A 23874-nucleotide genomic window follows, 5' to 3' on the forward strand; every position below is an offset into this window, starting at 1 on the left:
AATAAGCCTGTTAGTTCAACCTGGGATTGGAACAATTGGTTTAATTAAATCTGTGTGCTGACTGCAACTACTCTCTCTGGTGTTACACAGAGGAAAGAGAGACTGGAAATGGGTCTTTATAGTTATTAATTAACTACATCTTATGTGGTTTGGCCTTGTCAAAGACAGGGAACAGTGACAGGCAGTTATAATGTGGAGTAAGAGAAGTTTGGTTGGCTGTGCGACAGTCTGGCGGAGATTTTGGAGAAGTTTGTAGCTGAAGCCTCAGATGACGGACCAACTTTATAATAAATTAATTCACCAATTTTCACCAAAAATAAAGTTATCCATCACTTTATTACACTCCACCAACTCTTTTCTGTCAGTATGTTATTTGATGTTCAATATTGGTGAGGGCAGGGCAGTGTGCGTCTGTTTTTTTTTGTTTATTTTGGTGAAGATGTCAACAATTACACAGTAAAATATTGCAATTAAACACTGTAATAATCGCCTAAATGATTAGCGCTGTGTATTTCGGGCTAGCGGCTAATGCATTAAGTTAGCTACAAGTTAGCTACATTGCATAAAGTTAGCTACAAAAGCTACCCAGGAAATCTTGCTAACCTTAGCCTACTTAGCTCAGCATGCTAACACAGTTGTTTAATCGTGACATTCACACTTTGGTTGTTAGCTAAGTATATACGTTAGCTGTTACTTGACGTTGTTTTCTGATCACTATCAGATTAATAAACGCTGACTAGTAATTTCATTGTATTTCTAGCTCTTTGTGCTACGTTACATCGCCTAACACCAGTTTTAAGAACAGTGAACTGGCGGAGCGGCAACGTTAGCCGAGCCGGGAGCGAGGGGTGGGTGGTCGGGGGGCTGTCGTGTCTGTTAGCGATAGTTTAAATACCCACAAAGAACAACACAGAGAGGGTGAGTAGACGATGTTTTCCCAACTGTATTGTGAATATGTTTGCCAAAGATTTAAGCTTCCCAGTTATTTATACATAACAAAGTTTGTTAACGCAACTGTGCGTCGTAGTCGCGCTCCGTGTCTCCGCCGTGTTGTAAGTTAACGTACGTTGTAGCGCTGTAAAGTTATGTTAGCTTGTTTTAGCTTGCGTTATGTAGCCGCACCGGCTAATATCTTTAGTTGTTTAATTTATTAAAACTTTAGCTAAACTCGTTCCCCAAATACAGTAATTTAGCTAAATCGCAATACTTTTATATAAGCTAGCTAGCGCCTGTCTGCATTTGATTTAACTTTTAGATGTTTTTTTTGTTAACGGTTAACGCTTACGTTACTAGCGGAGTGACTTGGGCATTTGCGTAATTACGTCGCACCGAACAGGTTTATCGATACAATCTTTGACATATGGCCAGCGTTTAAGTTTATAACATTATAAAAGTTACTTTGTGCAAGTTATGTTAACGTCATATGGCTATTCTACTTTAGCTGTTAAAAGCTAGCGCTCTAGGTTCATTGTTTATGTGGTATTGTTTGGAGCCTACATCGTCCCATATGCCTGTTGGCAGTAAAACGTTCCATCATGGCCTCTCTTTCGGCCAATGTTGTAGAGCTTGCTGTGAACAACTGATCTGAGTTCGGTTTTTAATCTTTCACGTCATTTATGACACCGGTGTATAATCTGACCCCGTGTCAGTTCCCGGGAACGGCCTCTGTGGCTGCGTTCCAAATCGCATACTTTTTACGTTTAGTGCTGCATTCAAGCACAGCCCGAGGTCGGAATTTCCATCTTCCCACCTCCAAGCGTTCCAGGTGCACAACGCCAAACGTAAAAAAAAAAAAAAAAAAACACACCTGACAAGCTGTTGTATATTTCATAATGTTTTCACATTTTTTCCCCGAATAACTGTTGTGCAGAGAAGATGCCTTTCAGATATTATTTACCGTAACCAGCTACCTAATAACATTGGTGACATCAATTAACACGCAGGATAGGTTTCATGATAAGATGGTGTGTATTATTTGAATTAAATACAGGCAAATATACTTTAGGTTGTCTTTTAGTTGATTTACAATGTGCACTTCCACGGTGCTGCCATTGTTGTGTGACGTCAGACAACTGCTTCCTCACAGCGCGGGGTAGATTGATTTGATTCACCGGTAGGAAGGAGATTTTCGAGTTCCGAGCTGTCCTGAACGCAGCACGAGTACTGCAGCTGCCCCGTGGATGCATTATTAGAAGTTCGTATTATACATCCGTGATCCGCGCGGTACGTACTTATGTCATAACATTGCGACTTGAACGTACGTCGCAGTCCGTAGCGCGAAATTCGAAGTAAAAAGATTTTGGACACGTGCTACTTTACTTTAATTAGGAGATACAACAAAACGCCGAGCTCGCCAGAAAAACGGAGGTCAACTCTCAGAGCTCTGCTGTTATTACTTTGTAATGTATGTAACATGCAGTATTATAATCACAGCAGTAAAATTACATACGCATTTCTCTGTCATTGTTATTTTCATAGTTATGTTCTTTTGTTGTTACTGGTTATTTTTATGATTATTCTGTTTCTATTACCAATTTCTTTTCATATTATTACTATCTATTGGACTGGTCACCAGTAGGCATGTTGCCCCCTTTCAGACGTGGTTGCTGGCAGATGTTTTTCATGGTCAGGGTCATGATTTCTGGAGACATTGCTGTTGTGTCTTTCAAATGGTTTATTTATTTATTTTGCTGCTTTGAGCACCACAAGCCAAGCTCCATATAGTCCCATAATATTAAAAAAAGGCAGACATCTCTACGACCGATATCTCCAAAACTCGGTACAAAAACAATCTAAATGGATAAATAGCACTACAGCTAAGAGGAAAAATATGTTTATATTTTTGATTTTGGGGTGAACTGTTCCCTTTTTAAGCCAGCATTATTACGTGTCTGTAAAGCACTTATTTGCATTTAAATGTGCTCAGTGTCTTTTTACTCCCATTATAGATGGTCATTCCTCCCAGACCCCGCACCAGAAACTGGAGATTATTGTGAAGATGGGGGCCAAAACAGTGGAAGAACCAAGAAAAGAAAAAACAAGGGAGAACTTGAACGGGAACGCAGACGTGGTAGTGTTTATATCCAGCGACGATGATGTGGTGGATGTGACGATGGAGCAGAAAATGGAGACACGAGTGAAGGAAGAGCGTGTACAGCCACAGCAGATAAAGAGGGTGGAGCAAGCTGAAGCAGCAGTAGACGAGGGAAATCAAGGGAGTAGTTCATACAGCAGTGATACTTTATTGCGCTTCATCAGAAGATACTGTAGTGACAATGTGGACGCAAACTCAAACTTCAATACAAGTACAGACACTCAGGTTTCTGGCCCTTCAGTTCCCGCCGTCTTGAGTCCCACCCACCCCAGAGACATCATCCAGGCCTGCTATCGCTCGCCCTACTGCCTCTACCTGTATGTGGGGGTGGAGCTGGGTGGAGGACAGAGTGCAAGTGTCGTCCTGATTGGCTACCTCGACCAGAGCTCTGGGTTCGGTGTGGTGAGGCTGCTGCACGCTCTGGAGATGACTGTTGACACTTTTGATCCACCGACCTCAGCGGACACGAGCACTGACACCATCACAGGCACGCACGCTGATGCGCAATTTCTGATTGAGACGCTCAAGAAACTTGGCCTTCCTCTGTCCAACCTTGCCGTGTTTTACTGTAACGCTCCACACCTGGGGGTGAGCCAGGTGTTTGTATCCCAGCTCCAGGCTTTCAACCCTGGGTTAGTGTCACTCTGCGGCCTCTCTGGGATAGCAGGAAGAGCCTGCCAGGCCGGACTCTTGGCTTCCTTTCGCTGCGTGGTCGACCTGGTTAGAGACATCCACCATCACTACTCCACCTGCCCCTCTGTCAATGACAGTCTGAAGAAGCTATTTGCTGATGCAAAGCCTTATAACCCATCCCATTCTATCTCTGCACAGTGTTTATTTATCATCAATACTGTGCAGAAGATGGTCAGCAGTTGGAGGGATTTAGTGGACTATTTTAAGTCACTGAGGCAAGCAGAGGATGCTGACCGGATCAGAGCCCAGCTGATGGATCATAAAGTCAAGCTGAAGTTTTTGTTCCTCTCCCAAACTTTGGAGCCTCTCCGAGCTCTCCAAGAATTGCAGCAGTACGGCACAGCGGACGTGGCAGTGGAGCTCCAGCTGACCTCCATGCTGGTTCACTCCTACGCAGCCAGTCTCCTCCGGCCCTCCGTCGCCGAGAGCTTTCTCAGGAGGCGAGAGCTGCATGTCCTCCACAATGAGATGAAGCTGCTCCCCACAACAGAGGTGAACGTAGGCTCTCGTGCCAGAGACTTCCTGTGGGCCACGGCTGACGTGGATCTGAGGGAACAGGAGAGGAGGGACTTCCTGAAGGATGCGGCGGATTTCTATAAAGCAGCACTACAGAGTTTAGTAGAGAGTATTCCTAAGCAGCTTGGAGATGTGGCACTAAGGAATATCGGCAAAGTGCTGAAACATCCTGAAAATATCAATGTAAGAAGTTCTTTCTTCTGTTATACTAAGTGAGACTTCATGCAGCCAGCTATGGCTTAATATTTGTTAAACCTGCATTAGGCAGATTTGAATGTAGAAATAAAAAAAATAAACTAAATCATAGCGGGGATGCAGTAGAAATTGAGGCACTGCGAAATTGGACTTCTGGAGTGGAAAGATGTATACGTCTGTGTCCCATGGGAAGTGACAGTTTAATACTTAAGAGTAATATCACAAACTTATGAACAGCAGTGAGTGAGCACTATCCAAAGAAAGTCAGTCAGATATACCAACATTACATTGCAGCTGGTTAGCTTAGCTTGGCACAAAGCAGTAACTTCCTGGACTCTCTGCTGGTTGCCAGGCAACTGCTCCCAGCCAAGAAATAGTCCAACACATATCCCCCCCAGTAAAACAGCGACTTGTCATTTTAAAACTTTGGTTTTGATGAAATAAACAAGATATATAACCTTTTTTAATTTGTGAGATTAAGAGGTGCTTGTTTGGCAGATTTTGTTACCATTGGACGGGGCCAGGCTAGCCTTTCCCCCTTATTTCCAGTCTTTGTGCTAAGCTAACCGGTTGCTGGCTGTAGCCTTATATTTAATGGACAGGTGTTTAATATTAATCTCATCTAACTCGCCCCCAAAAATTTAATAAGCGTATTTTCCCAACATTTTGAACTATTTCTAATCATGAGTGTGCTGTGTTTAGTTTAATGATACCATTCTACAGGAATTTGGGGCCTTTAAAGCTCACTTTGTATACCTTATCTCTTGCTGACAGTTGGAGGCACGTTAAGTCGTCTTGTGTAACTTTAAAGGGCTTATTTGACTTTTTGGGAACTGACGTTCCTCAGTGGTTGTGTACAGTATTGTATGTAACAATTTGAAAAGAGTTTCTAACGTTATGCTTGACTTAATCATCTATTCCTACCAATCTGTGTATTGCTACTTGTGATATCTGTGTTTTCCCTTCAGGATAGTAAACTGTCCAGGCGTGTGCTGTTGGAGTTGGGGGTTCAGCTGGGTCTGTGTAAAGCTGGGTCTCCAGAACAACATCAACTGGCATGCGACTATCTCAATGTCATTAAGGCAGCAAAGGAGGAACAGGCGAGTGGAACAGGAGAAGGTCATTGCTGGGCAAAGGTAAACCGACAACGCGATTGATCAAGGTTGCCTAACGGTTATTGAATGACATTTCTAACTGTCTGGTTACTGGAATCAATACCTGTGTTGTCCTGAAAAATCCTCGTCAGGAGGAACTAAATGAGTAATAAATGTTTTCTCTGTGCAGTCACAGTATTAGAAATGTACCTACCTAATCTCTTACCTTGAGTGATAACACATTTTCTAAGATACACAGCTTTCATTATGATTTTTTTTAATACTGGTAAACTCCATGTAGATAAAGTGCTAGTTCAGTAGCTGCTGTAGCAACATTGCTATTGAATATCAAATGTCATTACAAGAGTTCCCTGTGTTGTCTGTACAGATGTTGCGTAGCATTAGACCGTACTCTGTTCTGCATAGACTCCTCCTGACCCTCCTGGCCCTGCCAAGCTCTCTATGCAGGACGCAGGTGTTTGCTAAGGTGAGTGTTTAAAAACCTATTCAGGAAGCTGACGGGTTGGCTTACAAAAGGATCTTATCTTACCACTAGGAGTCCTCCTAAATGGCACTCAAAGTTCCTAACCAAGAGTTTCCTCTTAAGCTGCTGAGAGCAACTTTTAGTACAGAACTGAGACAGCTCCTGAGCTAAGAGAGGGGGCGGGGCTGACCCAGCTGCCGTGGACGGGAACTTCCTCACTATGTCCTCAGTGATTGGTGTTTGACAGGTGACCGGTCTGTGTCACTAAATGTGAAATAAAATATTCATCAATACACGGGAGTGTGAGGAACAAATAGACAAACAAAATATTGACTTAAGTAGATTGCATCTGGCATCAAATACCACCAGCATGGGATATTTTTCCAGATGACAAAACAAATCATCATACTCGGATGTCACGATTCTGGCCAGCGATGGCCATGAAATCGGCTTTATTTATGTATTTATTACAGTCGGTGATTATTTAATGTACACTTAATGAACATGTCAAACAAATCGGGGTCATCTGGGGTGTTGTTGGATTGTTTCGATTGGTTGGAGAGCCAATTGAATACTTATTCAATGGCCGCCATCAAAATATGGATTAGAAGTTCCTTGTATTTTTACTAAACACTGAAGTGATGAGATGCAGTACCTGCAGCACATTACTGGCAGCTCTCAGCGACTCATGAGTCCTCTGGACTTCCTCTAATATCTCACAGACTGAGGAGCTGCTTTTAGAGCTGAAATACTTTGTGAATTACTCTTAGACCAAAAATGCTGGACTTATTTTCTCCCAACTCCACCAGTTAGGAGCTACTTTTAGCCTCGGGATATTTGGGAATATGGCCCCAGATCTAGATTTCAAAAACAGGTTGAAGATGACCAGGCTGAATTCTGAGGAGGCTTGTACATCTTACAAGCTTACCAGACTGTTGTTTATTAGTGACAGTTACCTTAGAAGGTCATCTTTAAATGTAACTGTGACATTTTATCTTTTTGTATCACAAGTCGTTGCATCTAGTAGGGCTGTCACTTTTTCAAAACACATCATTTGTTCAAATTGATTTGCTTGCAACCCACGTAGCCTGTTCTTCGTGAGACTTTTAAATTCGAACAGATTATTACGTTTTAATGGTAGTTCGAATTTCAAATAGAAAGTGACAGCCTCAGCATCTATATGTCCTTGTTCCTTTGCCTCTAAACAGCTTCTTGTGTCTGTGCCTGTATACTTTACGTCTTCCTGAGCACTGGTACAGCATACATCAGGGACTAGAAAATTCATCCAATTGCATTTGTGTTGTTTGTGCTCTTTCATTTCTTAGTTATGTATTTTTGTGGAGACTTTCATTTATGTGTATTTGCTCCTGTCTCAAGGTGTTCAGCAGCACCAAGGGTCTTCTTGACAGCAAGGAAACCTCCAAAGCCTCACCTCAGCCGGGCAGGTGGGCTGGAAGACCCCGCATCTGCAGAAGAAAACTACCTGTCCAGGCAGGTAATGGTGGCAAGAAGAAAGAAGAGGAAGCTGGAGAGACTTCATCAGAGGATTGTGACAGTTTTGTGGCCAAACCCGGTTTAAATATTCCTTCCAAACACTATAGCAATCCGGATGACTCAGACTACACAGACAATTCCTCTGGTAAGACTGTCAGGTGTGCAGTAATTCCAAATGTTGTTGCTGATATCAACCAATGTGACTGTGTGTTTTATTTTTATCAGATGTGGTTGATGTCACCGAAGAGTCCAAAATGTTTCGGACCAGCACACTAATAAAGGCAGAAAGTAAGAAATGTGTAATATTGTTAATAATCTAGTAAAAGAATGAGAAATAATAATAAGTTATTGACATTTATTGTAGGGTAACAGTGATGTGAACAGTACCTGAGTCGTCATCTTTAAATTCATCGACCACAGAGGCCTGCTGCCTTCTTAAGCTGCATTAACGAAGGTGCTGCAGACGCTGCATCTTGTAACCCAGTGCTGCACAATACTTGAGCATTGGATTTTCTATAAAAATTACACATGGTCTTAATTCATTTGTGAATAGTTTTCGCAACACGGTGACGTCGACAGGTGCTCACACCACAGTGAGTCGCTTCAAGATGAACAGGAGCAGAATTTATCGTGCAGTGGCTCATTGTCACCGTTTTGCAGGTCAAAGAACTCCGGAGGCAGAGACCGTCTTCGTTGTGGGCGATGATGATGATGATGATGACTGCATGGTTTCAACAAGCACAGCACCCGACTCAGCAGAACTGCTGATAAAATCTACTGTAAGGATATTTAAATTAGCATAGTGTTATAACCAGTAGTTTACTACATCCATACAGTATGTGTATTATATTTTAAACAGAATGTTTTATTCTCAAATGTTTACAGCGGCTAATGTTTAAAAATGCACGAATTTATGATTTTTATCTCTTCTGACATTCTCATTCATGTAAGTATAAAAACACAGTTTTGGTCCTTAAGATGTCATCACAGTAGTTTGGTGGCATGTAAGGGTGACTTTGCCTATTTGGTTTAATTCATTTATGCTGGTCTGAAAGCTGTCAATCAAAGCCTGGTGCGGACTAAACAGCCGGACGGAGATCGCCTGAAAAGGGGCGTCTTGGTCTTGGAAAGCAAAGCAGACCGACCACAGGATTTTGCAAGAGTAGATATGTGATTTTAGCATGAATTCAAGGCTACTATTGAATCGTATGCTGATCATGAACTGTCAAGAAAATATTTATCTATATATTTAGAGTTGCAACAATAAGTCAGTTAATCAGTTAGTCAAAAAATGTTTTAATCTTTAGCTAATTTGATAATCGATTCATTCAATAAAAATGCCAAACATTCGCTGTTTCCAGCTTTTCAAATGTGAAGATTTTCTGACTTTTTTTGTCATATATGATAGTCAGAGAAATATCTTTGGGCTTTGGACTGTCGGCTGGACAAAAAAAAAAGGATTTAAAAGCATCACTTTGGAAAATTGTTATGATTTTACTACCATTTTAGAGACTAAACGAATGGATTAATCAAGAAAATTATTGGCAGATTTAGCAATAATAAAAATAATCATTAGTTGCAGCCCTATAAATTAATGCAAGATCATTTGGTAACCATGCTAACACCCGTGCACGTGTGTCTCGACTAATAATGCTCAGTTATTAGATATTATGTGTTAACGCGCATATTAACGTAGTCGAAACAGGAAATCTCTAAGGCGTTACTTGTGTAAATGGCTTTCAGTAATTATTTTCCTCGGTCTTGACCAAATGAACTGAACTGGAGGTGTGAAATCGACGTAGGAGATGAGATTGTTCAGAAAATACTGTGGAGATGCACTTACAAGCTTTACTTTACACACTTCAAGCGGTGTTAGTCGATCTTCTACCACAGGGACAGAAAAACATTTTAGCAAACTGTTGCCTACCTACACATGCAGCAGAGAGAGAGAAACGTTATCATCCCACTGAAGTCACATTTCTGTCCACCTGACAAGTGTAAGTCCAATATTCACTCTCCTCTTAGCTCTGTTTTGGTCTCCACCAACACGTGAGAAAAGTATCCCGTTATCCCTAATATCTCTTCTAGTCGTTCTTAGACACTGTTCTTGCAGTATTAAAATTACACTCATTGACTCAGTGGGGGTGTAGTGCTTTGATTACAGGTCAAAACAGAAAGGAACTGCATCACTCGTGGGTTTTCAGAAAAATGTTTTTATATACAATGTTAGAAACTGTCAGTATTTATGCTTCAACATCTTGTGTGTGTGTTGTACAGGATGCGACGGGGGAGCTGGTCTGGGGTCAGGTGGAAGGCTTCTCCCTCTGGCCAGCCATCATCGTCCCCTGCAGGGGAGAGGTTCAACTTCCAGGGAAGAGGATGGTGGAGTGGTACGGACAGAGGATGTCCTCCTGGGTGAGTCAGATATGAGGGTGAAATTCAGGGAATCTGAGTTTACACAGTGCAGTACATAATCGTGTACATAAATGCTTCATATACGTGGTGACAATGCAGTAATGTTGCCACATTTTCACCACCAGATCCCTCTGTTCGTTCTGTACCAGATGAGTACCCAGTTTCTCTACAGGTCCCTGGCAAGCAATTACAACACTCACTATATATTAATATGAAGGCCTGAGCCACAGTTGCAAACATGACCAAAGTGACTGTTTAAATCCCTAAAATCTTTCTGATACAGCTTAAAAACCTTTTCCTGAGCTGCTTTTGAATGATCATTGTGGAATATCTTGTTGCTTGTTGAGTTTGGGATTGAAATTTGTACACACATTGCCATCCATGTTTTTTTTTTTTTTTTTTTTTTTGCTGCTACGTAATTGATATATAATTATTCTTTATATGTATTTCCATTCACTGCACTGATTCCTTGGCTCTGATTCCAGGTCTGTATGAAGGCTCTGAAACCATTCGCTGCCTTCGCCCAGCACTTCAGTGCCAACTCCTTCGCCATCCTCGTCACCTACCGAGAAGCCATCTTCTTGTCCCTGCAGGTCTGTGTGTGTCTCTGTGTATTTTCTGATATACATAAACAGGAGTTAAAAGAAAAGTGGCTGTTGTTTTAACTGCCCAGACAACATACCTGTCTGTGGGATCAAATTTACTCCAACAGATCAAATCCCCCCCCAATCCGACTCCATTGACAAATTCAAACCTGAACTTAGAAAGTGTTGATGTGATGCATATTTGTCCTCCTGCTTACATGTGTATGTCCGTGTCTATCAGGAGGCAGCTCTACGTTGTAAGAAGCAGTTTTCTGCAAGTCTTGAAGACAGAGATGAGCTGCTGAAACAGATGTTAGACTGGGCCTTTGGAGGCTTTCAACCCACAGGGCCAGATGGACTCAAACCAGGGGCTGCCACGAATGGTATGAATATCTGATTTAGGAGCCTGAATAGATTTACTCATTACTTTCACACTGTGGTGTGAAACGACGTGCGAACAAGGTGTGGTTGAATTCAAAAGTTTGGAGGAAGACCTTTTTATTGAAATGAATAAAGACCTGAATTGGTTTGCAAAGCGACTGAAATCACACAAGCATACAGTTCAGTATTTGTACATCATCATCATCATAGAGGGTTGTAACCTCACGCACCAATTACAGCAGATCCTGCTCGCACTCCTCTTGACCGTCTGATTATCTATTTGATGTCACAGCATCCCCGTGGCTTGTTTATCTTCATCAGACACGTCTCTAGGGAACAGTGTGCACGGTCATCATATGCTGCATCATACAAAACCAAGAATATCGTTGCACATGAACAAAGATGATAATGATATTATTATGAACACAAAACATAAGTTTTAACTATGAGTTTCCACCACAAAGGTCTGATACTACCATCATTCAAATTTTTGTAAAATTAGTCTTTCTCAGATGTAAACTCAGAGGTACTAAATGGATTTGAAGCATTCATATGTATCTGTTTCAATGCTCTTGTTGTATATTAAATACACATTTCTCAGTTGCATTATAGAGCTGAAGTCTGGACGTCAGCTACAGGCCTCTGTCCCGCTGCTGTAATTTAATGCAGTATCTCATTCATTTTTTTCATTTTGCCTTTTCTGATCAAATGAAGCGTGTTCCTGGAGTTTACTCTCCATAATCTAAAATAAATAAGCATCTATTACAGCACTTCCTATTAGAAGTTTAAACTGTTGTGATCTTTGAAGTTAAACAATGATTAATTTGTTAGCATACAACAAAAAGTGCGGCAATTAAAATAACTAATATATTTAAAATTTTATTTTAAAACTAGCTTGCCCTTGGACACATGATTCTGTCAAGCTGGTGACGTTGAACCCGCAATTGTCAATCTAGGGTTTATTGGAAATGGTGTTCATTAGAGGCAGCTAAAACCAGAAATGTTAAATAAACAACAATATTAGATTAAAAAAGAGATATATGGAGTGAACCACACAACATATTGTTGAGTAAGGTTATGTTTCCAAGGCAGGTTGTTCAGTAATTTGGCATTATTGCAAATGTCAATGAGATTTTACATGAGGTCATCTCACTTCTGGAAGAGTACTCAGAAGTTCTGGTTTCACTTCGGCTCTCTATAGTGTTCCTAGAGTCCCAACTTTCAGCTCAAGCTCACAGTTAGTTCTTAAACACAACAGAACTGACAGCTAAGAACTAAGCTAACAGCTTAGACGAGTATAAGGAGCATGCATGCACAGCCAGCCCTTCACAGAGAAAACAAATATATGAAGCCAGATAATAATTGGCATCCTTGAAGTAAAGAAAAACAGACACACAGACTAAAATGGATGCAAGTAAGACAGGAGATGATCTACAGATTGTACATATCTGTACTAAACTGTTCTTTACTGTTGTGTAAAATATCTGAGGGTCACATGTATGACTGTCTTCTGTCCAGGTGTTACTAAAACAAATAACAGACCAAAGGTGAAGAAGAAACTCTTCCTGAAAGCCAAATCTTCTCATGACTCCCCGATGTGCAGCAAGAGCAACATCATCGGCCCCGAGCTGAAAGACGTGGCTGTCTCCTTGAACAAACTGTCGTGCCACTCTATAGACAAGTCCTCCCCCAGAGGTGGAGGTGGAAAAACTGCGTGTGAAGAAGCATTCGATTTAGCAGAAAAGAGCACTAAAGGTGTCATGAAGGAGAAGGGATCCAGAGGAGGATGGGCAGCAGAGACGGGGAAACAAGGGAAGGGAGGATGGGAGGGAGAGAAAGATGACTGGGGGGGAGGGAAGGGTAAGGGAGGGTGGAAAGGAGGGAAGGGTCAGAAGAAGAAAAGCAGTCTGATTGATGGATTTGATGATGACATGTCGCCAGACTTTGTGCCGTGTAAGAAGAGGACCTACGCCAAAGCTTACAATAAGGTCAACCAGGCGACCAGCGTTTACACACAGCCCGACCAAAAACTCAGAGGTACGAGACAGAACTTAATTCTGCTATTAAAACATATGCATTTGAATTACATGAAACACTTCTGAAGAATTCCAAACTGAGCAGTCTTAACGTTTTCAAATGACTGAGAAACAAATCAAATCACAAGATGGTCAACAAGGTACGCAAATGTACAACATGGATCTAGATTCTTGTGGTGACCATGTTGAAGGATTGGTGTATTGCTCTGGATGTGATTGCACCACCAAGTCGTTTATCCAAGTTTGTTCTTAGTAACTACTAGCTAGCTTCAAACTAGTGATTTACTAAATTAGGCATAACAACATAAAACTTAAGGAACTTGAGGAGCCAGTAACTACTTACTAACTGTGTAAATCATTTGCTAGTGATGTCCAATCAAAAGCAATCAACTGTATGTAAACAGGAAGTTATTAGCATCACAAGCTGTAACAAACTTCTTTAAGCTGCCTTCCGATGATAAGCTCTTCGCTCACCGTGAGGTTGGGCGCAGAGCATAGTGCAGACACCTGCAGAGGCAAAGCGCAGTGCAAGCATACGTCATCAAAAAGTGAGCTAAGCTAACTTTAGCATTGGATTTAGCTAAATTCGTAAACTATATGCCTATTCACAAACATGCTGACATTTTGCCATGCATTATTTTTCCTGGCGAGATCGTGGTTTGTTTTTAATGTTGTGTTGTAGAGTTCAGGGAACTGTGAAACACAGAATATGAGTTTTTCTTCCATCACTCTCTGCCTCCACTGCTCGCATGTGTCTCTTCTGGCTACGTCACAAAAAAGCTGTTATCTCATTGGCTGCGCTTTGAAAGGTCAGCGGTAACCGCGCTCGGTGGCAATTTCGAGCGGTTCGGCACCTTAAGGGGCCAAACGAAAGATCAGACAGTTTTATTTACACATGCATACACAGAAATATGTTAGTTTCTGTGTTTGTAGTATTCATACAGTTTAGGTTGTGTGAGAACTCTCCAATTACAACTAGCCTAACCAAATTTCATTTATTCTAACATTATAAGCGTAAAGTTTTGTAATTTGATGTTATTTTGTGAAATTTAAAATCTTCCACATTTACAACATTATAAGCAGCATTTTCACGTCAGATATGTCGACCATACCCCGTTACCTCTTCGGTCGAAATGGGTCGTACGTTAGCTTTCTCAGTTGATTACTGGGTGCAAATATTTAGTAACAACTTATCTCTACGCAACTAGTTTGTGTGGTGCAACATAATTTAGCAATGCGTAAATATTCACTATGTACAACACGTGCGTTATAAATAGGCTAAGTTTGAACAGCTGGTGAACAGCTGGCCCCCTGGAGCCCTTAATGGGATCAAACCTGTGATATTCAATTGAGTCAGCTGCTCAAAGCAACAGATTTTATTGCCAGCTTGGAATTTGTGCAAAGTAAACTCGATTGAAAATACACTATGACAAGTTAGAAAGAATTAACAATAATAATATTAAACTTTATTTGTACAGCACCTCTCCTGCATTGAATGCAGCTCAAAGTGCTTTACATAAAATTGCCAAGAAAATCAGAGTTCATTTTTAGTTATCGATTGAGTTACTGATGACACAGCAATCCATTATTATTCAGTTGTTTCTCTCCTCGCAGAGGAGACCATTCGCAGGATCATGGACACCAAACTGGACATCGAAGGTGAGTGTTTGGGCATGTTGTATGTCATTTTAATTCAAAATTCATCCCATTTTATGCATAAATATTTGATTTTGTAGGTAGTAAATAGTGAAATGATCATGTTGATCACTCACTTCCTATCAGTTAGTTGATTAGTGACTGTGTTTACAGTATTTTAAGAAGTGCTAATCCTTCAATGAATCTCTTATTAAGCTTTTACTTGATTCTTGGAGTATGAGTATGTCACATTTGTTATGGTAAAACACAACAAGCATATTGTTTTATGTAACTATAGTTAAACTTTTTGTTTTAATCCATATAGATAATTTCACTTACTAGGTCACTCATTCGTTCCACACTTGCGTCCTACCATTTGTATCTGTCTCTGTACTGTGTCTGCAGGCTTCTGTTTGTGTTGTGGAACTGAAAAAATTGAGATATTCCACCCTCTGTTTAAAGGCAGCCTCTGCTTGGAGTGTAAAGTAAGAAATTATCAACTTCTCATTAAGTTACAGCCAGCAGTGACCAACAGTGAGAGTTCCTCAGTGCACTGTGAATGTGTGAAACTGAAGTATTAAGCTCAACACTGTATTTCCTCCTTTGCTATAAGTCTGTTAAAATGTCCCTAACCACTGGCTGTGACGCTCTCTGTGTCCCTGTAGGATAACTTAACAGAAACTCTGTATCGTTACGATGATGATGGATATCAGTCCTACTGTACCATCTGCTGCTATGGACTGGAGGTCATACTGTGTGGCAACGATAGCTGCTGCAGGTTGGTCTGTTCATCCCTTTCTCTACGTTTAAATCTAAAATAAAAAAGCCCAGTTTTGTCCTTTTGTTTAGTTGTCTTTTTACCTCTCCTCTGTCCTCATCTTCTAAACTTGCAGATCTTATTGCGCGGACTGTCTGAACATCCTCGTCGGCCCAGGGACATTTGATTCGTTGAAGCTGCTGGACCCGTGGATCTGCTACATGTGTCAGCCTCATCGACCCCACGGTGCTCTGATTCCCAGAGAGGACTGGAGCATTCGCGTTCAGGAATTATTCGCCAACAACAGCGCCATGGAGTTTGTGAGTGACGGCCGACAGATGCATTTTCACAACCGTGCAAACTCACCTGCTCTCCCTACCTTCAAATATTTTCAGTGTGCAATTTTTCAAGTATTACAAGCATTAAATCTCTGTGTAAATATTTATTCTTCACCGTGCAATGACAGGATCATTTGTGTAAGGTTTATATTCTTAGTAATAAAAACAGTGTTAGAAGTGTTGAATTACATTAAAAAAAAATAAAAAATTGCTTTAGGGCTGCAATGAACAATTGTTTTCAATAATCAATTCATCTGCATGTCCTGCTATTTATTATACAAATATATTAAATTTACAATGATACAAAACTGAGAAAAGCAGCATTTGCTTGAAAAATGACTTCATTGAAAATAGTTGCAGATTGATTTCTTGTTGACTAATTGATTAATTAACTAATCGCTTCAGTTGCTTTATTAAACACAGGACTTCATTTCACTTAGAATCCTGGTCTTGGCACCTGTACTCTTATTTTCTTGCTCTTGTTTTAGCTTGACATCTTTACTTATTTTACCACCTGATTTCAGAATACAGGGGGGATAAAAAGGAATAGATTTCAGATAGGAATAATAAAATGAAGTGTCACAGCAGCAAAAGGAAGAACAAGAACAGATGCATAGAATAGTAACTTTGAATATCTAGAATGTTGTATACATTAGGAGCATCTCCTGTGTACAAACATAAGCATTGAAACAACAAGGTAAAAGGTACTAAGAACTATATACGCTTAAGAAGAATTTAGCCATAGTGTATTTATACAAAATGTCACAAACAAGTGACAAAATGAGGATCTTAATCTTCTAAACACAACACTTAAGTCCTTTTTTCTAAATACAGGTGTCATGTCATTAATAAGGAATCACACCGGCTCCGTTACCACATTGTTTTGACCTTTTTTCTCTGTAGGAGCCACACCGTGTTTACCCGTCCATCCCTGCCAACCTGCGCAGACCAGTTCGAGTTCTCTCCCTGTTCGATGGCATAGCGACAGGTGAGTCCACAGACCCGGGCCCCAATAACGATAGATTTTTTAAGTTAAAAGCGTTTCCACGAATGCTGTTAAATTTCAATATTTTGTTTCCCTAAGCAGAACTTGCATGAACATGACGTAATGAGCATCTTGGCAGCTGTTCGCGGTGACTAATATTAAAAATACTTCCATCACAATGTGTGCGTTGTGAACGACACAAGGAAATGTTTTATACTTGGCATTGTTCTGAATGAAAACAAAGCTCGAGGCAGACGTAACCCTTATGCTCATATGAAATCTAAAACGAAGCAGTGACGGCTCCTTGTACGTTTCATGAATATGCACATTATCTATTGTGAATCCGTCATAATTTCTGTATTAGATCTGTGTTTGGCAAACAACATACGCACCATAAATAAAAAGAACAGAGAAGCTATGGAACATGAGGAACACCATCAGGAAACTGAAGGAAATCTTAAGATGCTCTTAGCGTTAATCTACGATGATTTCTCAGAGTGTCCTCAGTTACGATGCTGTTGGGACTCACCTCTGAGACTTAAGAAGGTTTGTAAGATGTATTTTACCACCATCTTAGCCTTAAAGATGCTTTTGGGAAAGGAGGCCGATTGCAGGATTGTATTAATCAGAGTTTGATGACCAGATGCTCTGACGGTCTCACTCCTCTGCTCTGACCTCGCTACTCTGAGATACTATTCTGGTCTTCTAAACTTTTGTCACCCAACAAGTTGTGATTATGATTATACTGTATTATGATTCTACTGAGTCTTTCCTGATGTCAGAAGCCTACAGCATGTACGTGTTTCTGTCTGTATTTTTTTTTTCAGGCCACCTGGTGCTGAAGGATCTTGGTTTCAAAGTAGAGAAATATGTTGCCTCAGAGGTCTGCGAGGATTCAATCGCCGTGGCGGCCGTCAACCACGATGGCAAGATCATCCATGTTGGTGACGCCCGGTTCATCACCCAGGAACACGTATGTTCACACACGCTGCTTGTTTTTCTTTTTGCATATATTCACATCCTTACACGCAGTTAATAATGTCAGTATTCTTCTTCCTTGCTACCATATGTCTCTGTGTTTTGAAATCTGACCCATTTGAATCCCCTGTTCTTATTTGAAGTCTTTTGTTGTGTTGAGTCATGCGACGATGCCATACAGCTCGACTGAAATGACAGTTCAGTTCAGTGACAGCTCAATACTGAATCAAACCAGCTCCTTGTTCCTCTTTGACAATCAAGATCGAGCAGTGGGGGCCGTTTGATTTGCTGATCGGTGGCAGCCCCTGTAATGACCTCTCCATCGTCAACCCAATCAGAAAAGGCCTCTATGGTACGTAAATACATAAATTGTGTTTATAATTACCAAGTTAAGAAGCCAAACAGTCACATATTCCATCTGGAAAGGTGCTGCTTTTAAAGAATATTTCTGGCTTCAGCTGGCCTCTGCAATGCTTCGGTCATATTGATAATTTTGTACAAATATCGAAGGGCAGAGGCCTGTCTTCTTTGCTGTAATTCACTCCTCTCTCCGGCAGAGGGCACTGGCAGGCTGTTCTTCGATTACTACCGCATCCTTCAGCTGCTGAAGCCCAAAGAGGAAGACCCCAGGCCGTTCTTCTGGCTGTTTGAGAACGTGGTCTTCATGAACACGCATGACAAAGTCAACATCTGCCGCTTCCTCGAGGTTCGCCCCGTCCGGTTCTGTTTGGTTTCCGGTCGATCCTTTTATCTTGAGTGCTCTCCTCTTCTTGATATACATAATATACTATATATTATGTTATACTATGTTACCACATTTCACCTTATACTGTATTTTATATCCCATATTATGTTAATATGCTGTTTTATTACATTATTATATTTCTATATTAGTACAGACAAACACCAAGTATCATATTATATATTATTCTGGTGTTTGCTGTTATAGTAGGTGGTATCATATTACTCTTACTGTACATGTACTAAACTTTGCTGCTACTAAACACACCACTGTGTCACCTCACTTGAGACAGTACTTCACTATTAGTTTAAGTACAACACTGGCCGTGGTTCTGTATGTATGTGTACTGCTTGCCTTGTAATTTGAGTTGGCTCTTGTATAATTTTCTATTTTAATTCCCATTCTTATTTTTTATTTTATATACTTCTAATCTGTCCTTTTTCTGTCCTTGAGCTGCTGCAACACCTGAATTTCACCTGAAGTCTTATCATCTTCTTCTCTCCTTTTCTTTTCTTCCCTCTCCTTTATCCCGTTACTTTTTCCTCTCTTACCTCTCCCTTCCCGTTTTCTTCCCACCCATTCCTTCCTTCATTCCTCGTTGCACTGCTGTTTTTCTCTCTCACTAACTAACATGTTATAAACTCATGTTGCTGCTATCTGATTCCTCGACAGTGCAACCCGGTGCTGGTGGATGCAGTCAAAGTTAGCCCGGCCCACAGAGCTCGTTACTTCTGGGGAAACATCCCAGGGATGAGCAGGTCAGACGTTCAATTAATCATGACTGATAAGGGTTAAATTACTCAAAACTAATGGTTTCTGACGATGTTTTTGACTGGAGTGGTATATTAATGTTCTGTAGCAGTAGTGGTATCAGTAAAAGTATAATTATTTATGTCATAATCTCCATAGATGTGTGACAAATCAGTTGTTTGTGATGCTTTTTCTTGACTTTCTAACTATATTTTGTGGTTTGTAAACTTTCTTCCTGCTTTTACATATTGTCCTCTCAGTCTCTTTTACTTCCCTCTTTCTTGTTTCTTCATCTTGTAAGGCACTTTGTAACTTCTGTTTTTCTTTTAAATTTCATCAATAAAGTTTTCTTGCTTGTTTGCTGCTTTTCTCCCGTCAGGCCCATTATTGCCTCCCAGAACGACAAGCTGAGTCTCCAGGACTGTTTAGAGATCGGTAGAGAAGCCAGGGTCAGTGACTGAACACAGTCCCTCTATTTTACGTAATTAATGTGTCTTCTTTCTTTGTTCGAAACAATTATGATTACGATGTTCGTTAAGGCACAAATAATCACTACTGTATGCTGTTTTTGTTCCAGGTCACTAAGGTGAGGACGATCACCACCAATGCAAACTCTCTGAAGCAGGGCAAAGATGTCTCTCAGCTGCCTGTCCTCCAGCACGGCAGAGAGGACAACCTCTGGATCACCGAACTAGAGAAGTAGGCATCGTGATAATTACGTTCAAGAGTGTGTGTGTGTGTGTGTGTGTGTGTGTGTGCAGGGAAAGGTGCTGGTTTTGTTTCAAAGTTTTATGTGTGGACTCTGTTACTCTGGTCAGTGAATTATGAGTGAAACTGTGGACTGCTTTTGCACTGAATGTAGGCAGAGAAGAGATAGCAAACATAAAAACAGACGTCTTATACCCACACTGGACCGCTGTCAACCACCCCCCATCATACTGGTCAGAAACCTCCTACTTACCAGGATGGACAGACTAGCAGTCAGTTTCCTATAGAGAGACTGAGCTATCACCAACAGTGGTTATTGCCACTGAACTGTCAGTCTTTACCTTTGTGTCTGAGTTCATCTTAATCTAGAAAAACTCATTAATGAACTTCTCTAGCAGCAGCTAGAGCTACAACTTGCTGCACTGGAGCTTGCTAACAATAGTCGGGTTCCCACTATGGCGCAGCTACTGGATAGCAACCTATTTTATACAGTCTATGATAGCAACCCAACAAAAACACTTAAAACAGTATAAACAAGGGATGCACCGATTGTAAAAGTCTGGGCCGATACCGATTAAAATAACAATTTAGCCAATACCAGTGTTTTTCTGCTGCTGTTTATTTTGTTTTTGTTGTTATTTATTCCCCCTTTTGTGCCAGCGAAACAAAGAAATCTTCCATTATAAAAAATACTATTTAAACTATATAAATATAAACTGCTATAAAGTCATTCAACCCTTCATTACACTATCTTATATTACACTATATTTCAATCATACAAATTTATGAAACAACCTTTAATATAACCTTCTGACAGCTTCAAAAGTCTGTTTAGCTGCTATACGACAAATTTAGCCAGCGCAAAATTGATGCAACTCAACAGATAAACATCGGCCACTGCCATCGGTGAATGTCATCCTATTTGCTGATAGCAGTCAACAAGGCGATACCGATGTTTGGTGCATCCCTAGTATGAACACAATGAACGCTTATAGAAACAATCGGTATTTTATTTTTTTTACCACATAAAAATACAGATATACTAAATACGTGTGGGCAGTTCAACAGAAAAACGAAAAACGAACATTATTTCCATTTTTCTGACAGTGTCCCGGTGACCTACCCTACATCACTGTCCCCCCGAGACACTTCTGAGCCCCACCTCACCTTATTTGCTGCAATTAACAGTTATTTTCATTATCAATTAATGCGGCATTTATTTTCTTGATTAATAGATTAATCTATGGTCTATAAATCATCAGAAAACAGTGACAAATGTTCATTACAATGTCCTAGAGCTTAAGCTGACGTCGTCAAATGTCTTGTTTTGTCCAGAACCTTAAGATATTTGGTTTACTGTCATAAAAGACTAAGAAAACCAGCAAATATTCACATTTAAGAAGCTGGAACCAGAGAATAATTGGCATTTTTGCTTGAAAAATGACTTAAATGATTAGTCTATTATCAAAGTAGTTGCTGGTTAATTTTCTGTCGATAGGACTAATCGACTGATCTGAGCTCTAAATTTTCTCCCTCGTTCTTCATCAGAATCTTTGGTTTCCCCAAACATTACACCGACGTGAGGAACATGAACCGGCAGCAGAGGCAGAAGGTGCTGGGGAAGGCGTGGAGCGTGCCGGTCATCCGTCACCTCTTCGCTCCCCTGAAGGACTACTTTGCCTGTGAGGAGCTGCCTCCTTTGACCACGTCCACCTCCTCCACCTCCCCGTCCTCCCCCGCCTCTCCAGAACTGCAGCAGCTGAGATAGGGGAGGTTGGTTATGTTTTGCATTGTGTAGTATGTCGAGGTTTGTGTGAAGGGTTTTTTCCCCCCCACCACATGTTATATAAGAACTAGATGGAGCATAAATGGTCTCCTAGTACTTTCAAAAAGCAGAGCTCACAGACAGGCTTTTGTGGATCACTGCCACAGGGCCATTTTGTCCACAATGCACTCGAGTCTCTTGCATTGTGCCGCACATGCAGTTTGTGTGCACAACAGTCACTTTGGCGTCCAAAGCCACTCTCGAAAAAGGCAGCTCATGCTCCCTCCAGTTCTTGGTTTTTCATCCTGAACCTCTCCCCTCACTGGAGTTTAAAGACACTTCCCATCCCTGATTGGTAATATATCATTACCTTTTTTACACCTTCATCTGGTTAATTCTGTGCAAGAAACTTGCACAGGAGAGACGGTCTATCAATGTCAAAGGTCAAAATGAATGGTTTGATGATCTATCAAATTCAGCTGATTTCCTCCAGTGCTGTGTACTCAGTAACCATCTAAACTATTTGTATCGTTAGTATTTAACATGAATATTGATTCCATATCATAAGGTTATACATTCATCTACAAACAGCGTATATACTTGAGATTTTCTTTACCATTTTTAAATAAATAGATAAGAAATAATGCTCGCATGGTGGATGTTAAAAAGAGACATTTTTAGTCTTTCATACACCACCGTTACATTTTAAGTGTGAATCATGTTGAACTGAGAGCTGTCTCGCTGCTTTACTGTAATATTTGTTTGTTGTTTCCAGGAGAGTAACAGAACTTTTTCATTAGATTAACATCTACTGTAGTTTTAAAAACGGTATATTCTGCACCAACATTGCTTTTCTTGTGTATTTCTAATGCCAAAACTAACTGAATTGTCGGTGTAGATAAAAGTATTCAGATATTTGAGAAGAAACAAGGTTTTTGTGGCTTATCATCCACAGTTCAGTCACTGACTTTAATAACCTTTTTAATCAGTTTTTAACTTTTTTATTCATCCCTTTTGTTTTATCTTTGTATCTTTTGCTGTTTTCTTTTAACTCTTAAAAAGTAGAAAGTAATTGAGTACAACATTTATTATGTGTATTTAGGAGGATGGTATCGATTGTTATTGTTGCATTGGTGCTGTATGTATGCACAGGTGTGTGTGTGTGCACTGCCACTTTTACACCAACAAAACTGTGATCGACACAAAGGCCCTCAGAGTCTCAATGCTGCTGTGGTGCTAATAATAACAAAGCCATACTGATGATTACAGTTAGCTGCTGCCTAATAATCACCTGCACCGTTTGTTGTTAAAAAGTTCCTTTTCTTTGTCAAGGAAACTGAACTTAAATCTTTCAATGTCAGTGTGTTTCAACTGGATCATTACTGTCAGTTGTTATTGTTATTGCCTGACTATGCTGTCATTTATTTGTGTGTGTGTGTGTGTTAAACTATGTTATAATAACCAAATAGGATATGCCGCAGCAACCCAAAGTAAAGAAAGACAAGAAAGTAAACTTAGATTTCACTTTATCAAATGAACAAGTAACTTAGTTTAAACCCGTTGAAAAACTATTTCGGCTCTTGGCGTCCTGAAGCTGCATGCACTTTGCACTAATGACGATGACGCCATCACCGGGTGCCAATTTATCAATTATTCAATGCCACGGTTGGCCACATGGCCATATACCAACCACACAGTCTAACAGAATACTTTTTACAGTAAGGAATGTAACTTGTCTTTTTTAATATTTGTCTCCTACAGATACCAAATGTTTATATTTCATGCTTTTTTTTTTTTTTTGCTGATAAAGTGTTTATGATGAATAATCTTTGATCACTGAGGCACCAGGCCTAATTGACTGATTATTGTATATAATACTAATACAGAGTACTGTGATCTATTCTGACTGATGATTGTATCATGAACATGGGCTTTGAGAACAGTTTTTGGGTGAGGGGGTTTAAGTGTAGTTTAGCGGCCTGTACGGTATTTTTGCACATTAACGTCAGAGGCATGGATTCGGAGGTATGAATGTATGAAGGACGGGGTTGAATCGGTAAGCGTGGAGGGGAAACTGAAGTGACCGTCCCATCTGTGCTGCCCACGATCATCATCTCTGTACTGTACCAGATACATATTGAATATTTGTTCAAGCGATTGAATGAAAATAAGGGATTTTTACTTGACAAGACAAATAAAATAAATAACCAAATATCGCAGGATGGCTTCT

General features: G+C 40.4%; 1 protein-coding gene across 7 annotated transcripts; it reads left to right on the forward strand.

Moving 5' to 3' along the window:
• Positions 1-613: 613 nt before the first annotated feature.
• Positions 614-23856, forward strand: LOC122882624. Of its 7 annotated transcripts, none has more exons than XM_044210198.1 (24): positions 619-918; positions 2949-4486; positions 5467-5634; positions 5981-6079; positions 7454-7715; positions 7796-7858; positions 8231-8349; positions 9848-9985; positions 10111-10164; positions 10471-10578; positions 10811-10952; positions 12469-12987; positions 14601-14645; positions 15027-15106; positions 15287-15399; positions 15515-15698; positions 16620-16704; positions 17529-17674; positions 17941-18031; positions 18237-18385; positions 19094-19179; positions 19551-19620; positions 19749-19870; positions 21428-23856. In XM_044210198.1, the coding sequence occupies exons 2-24, from the start codon at positions 2999-3001 to the stop codon at positions 21645-21647; spliced, it is 4551 nt and encodes a 1516-aa protein (XP_044066133.1). In that variant the 5' UTR covers positions 619-918; positions 2949-2998; the 3' UTR covers positions 21648-23856. The 7 variants fall into 7 exon arrangements, with proteins under 7 accessions (XP_044066138.1, XP_044066137.1, XP_044066133.1 ...); XM_044210200.1 differs by lacking the exon at positions 619-918 and adding an exon at positions 1033-1052; XM_044210199.1 differs by lacking the exon at positions 619-918 and adding an exon at positions 1885-2404.
• Positions 23857-23874: the final 18 nt, after the last annotated feature.

The sequence above is a fragment of the Siniperca chuatsi genome, linkage group LG10 (genome assembly GCF_020085105.1).
Source record: "Siniperca chuatsi isolate FFG_IHB_CAS linkage group LG10, ASM2008510v1, whole genome shotgun sequence".
NCBI lineage: Eukaryota > Metazoa > Chordata > Actinopteri > Centrarchiformes > Sinipercidae > Siniperca > Siniperca chuatsi.

Excerpts from the sequence above, each read along its gene's own strand:
- LOC122882624 (XM_044210198.1), top strand. The coding sequence starts at position 2,999 with ATGGGGGCCAAAACAGTGGAAGAACCAAGAAAAGAAAAAACAAGGGAG. Across the intron at positions 7,716-7,795 it reads CTACACAGACAATTCCTCTG|ATGTGGTTGATGTCACCGAA; the intron begins GTAAGACTGTCA and ends TATTTTTATCAG. Across the intron at positions 7,859-8,230 it reads CACACTAATAAAGGCAGAAA|GTCAAAGAACTCCGGAGGCA; the intron begins GTAAGAAATGTG and ends ACCGTTTTGCAG.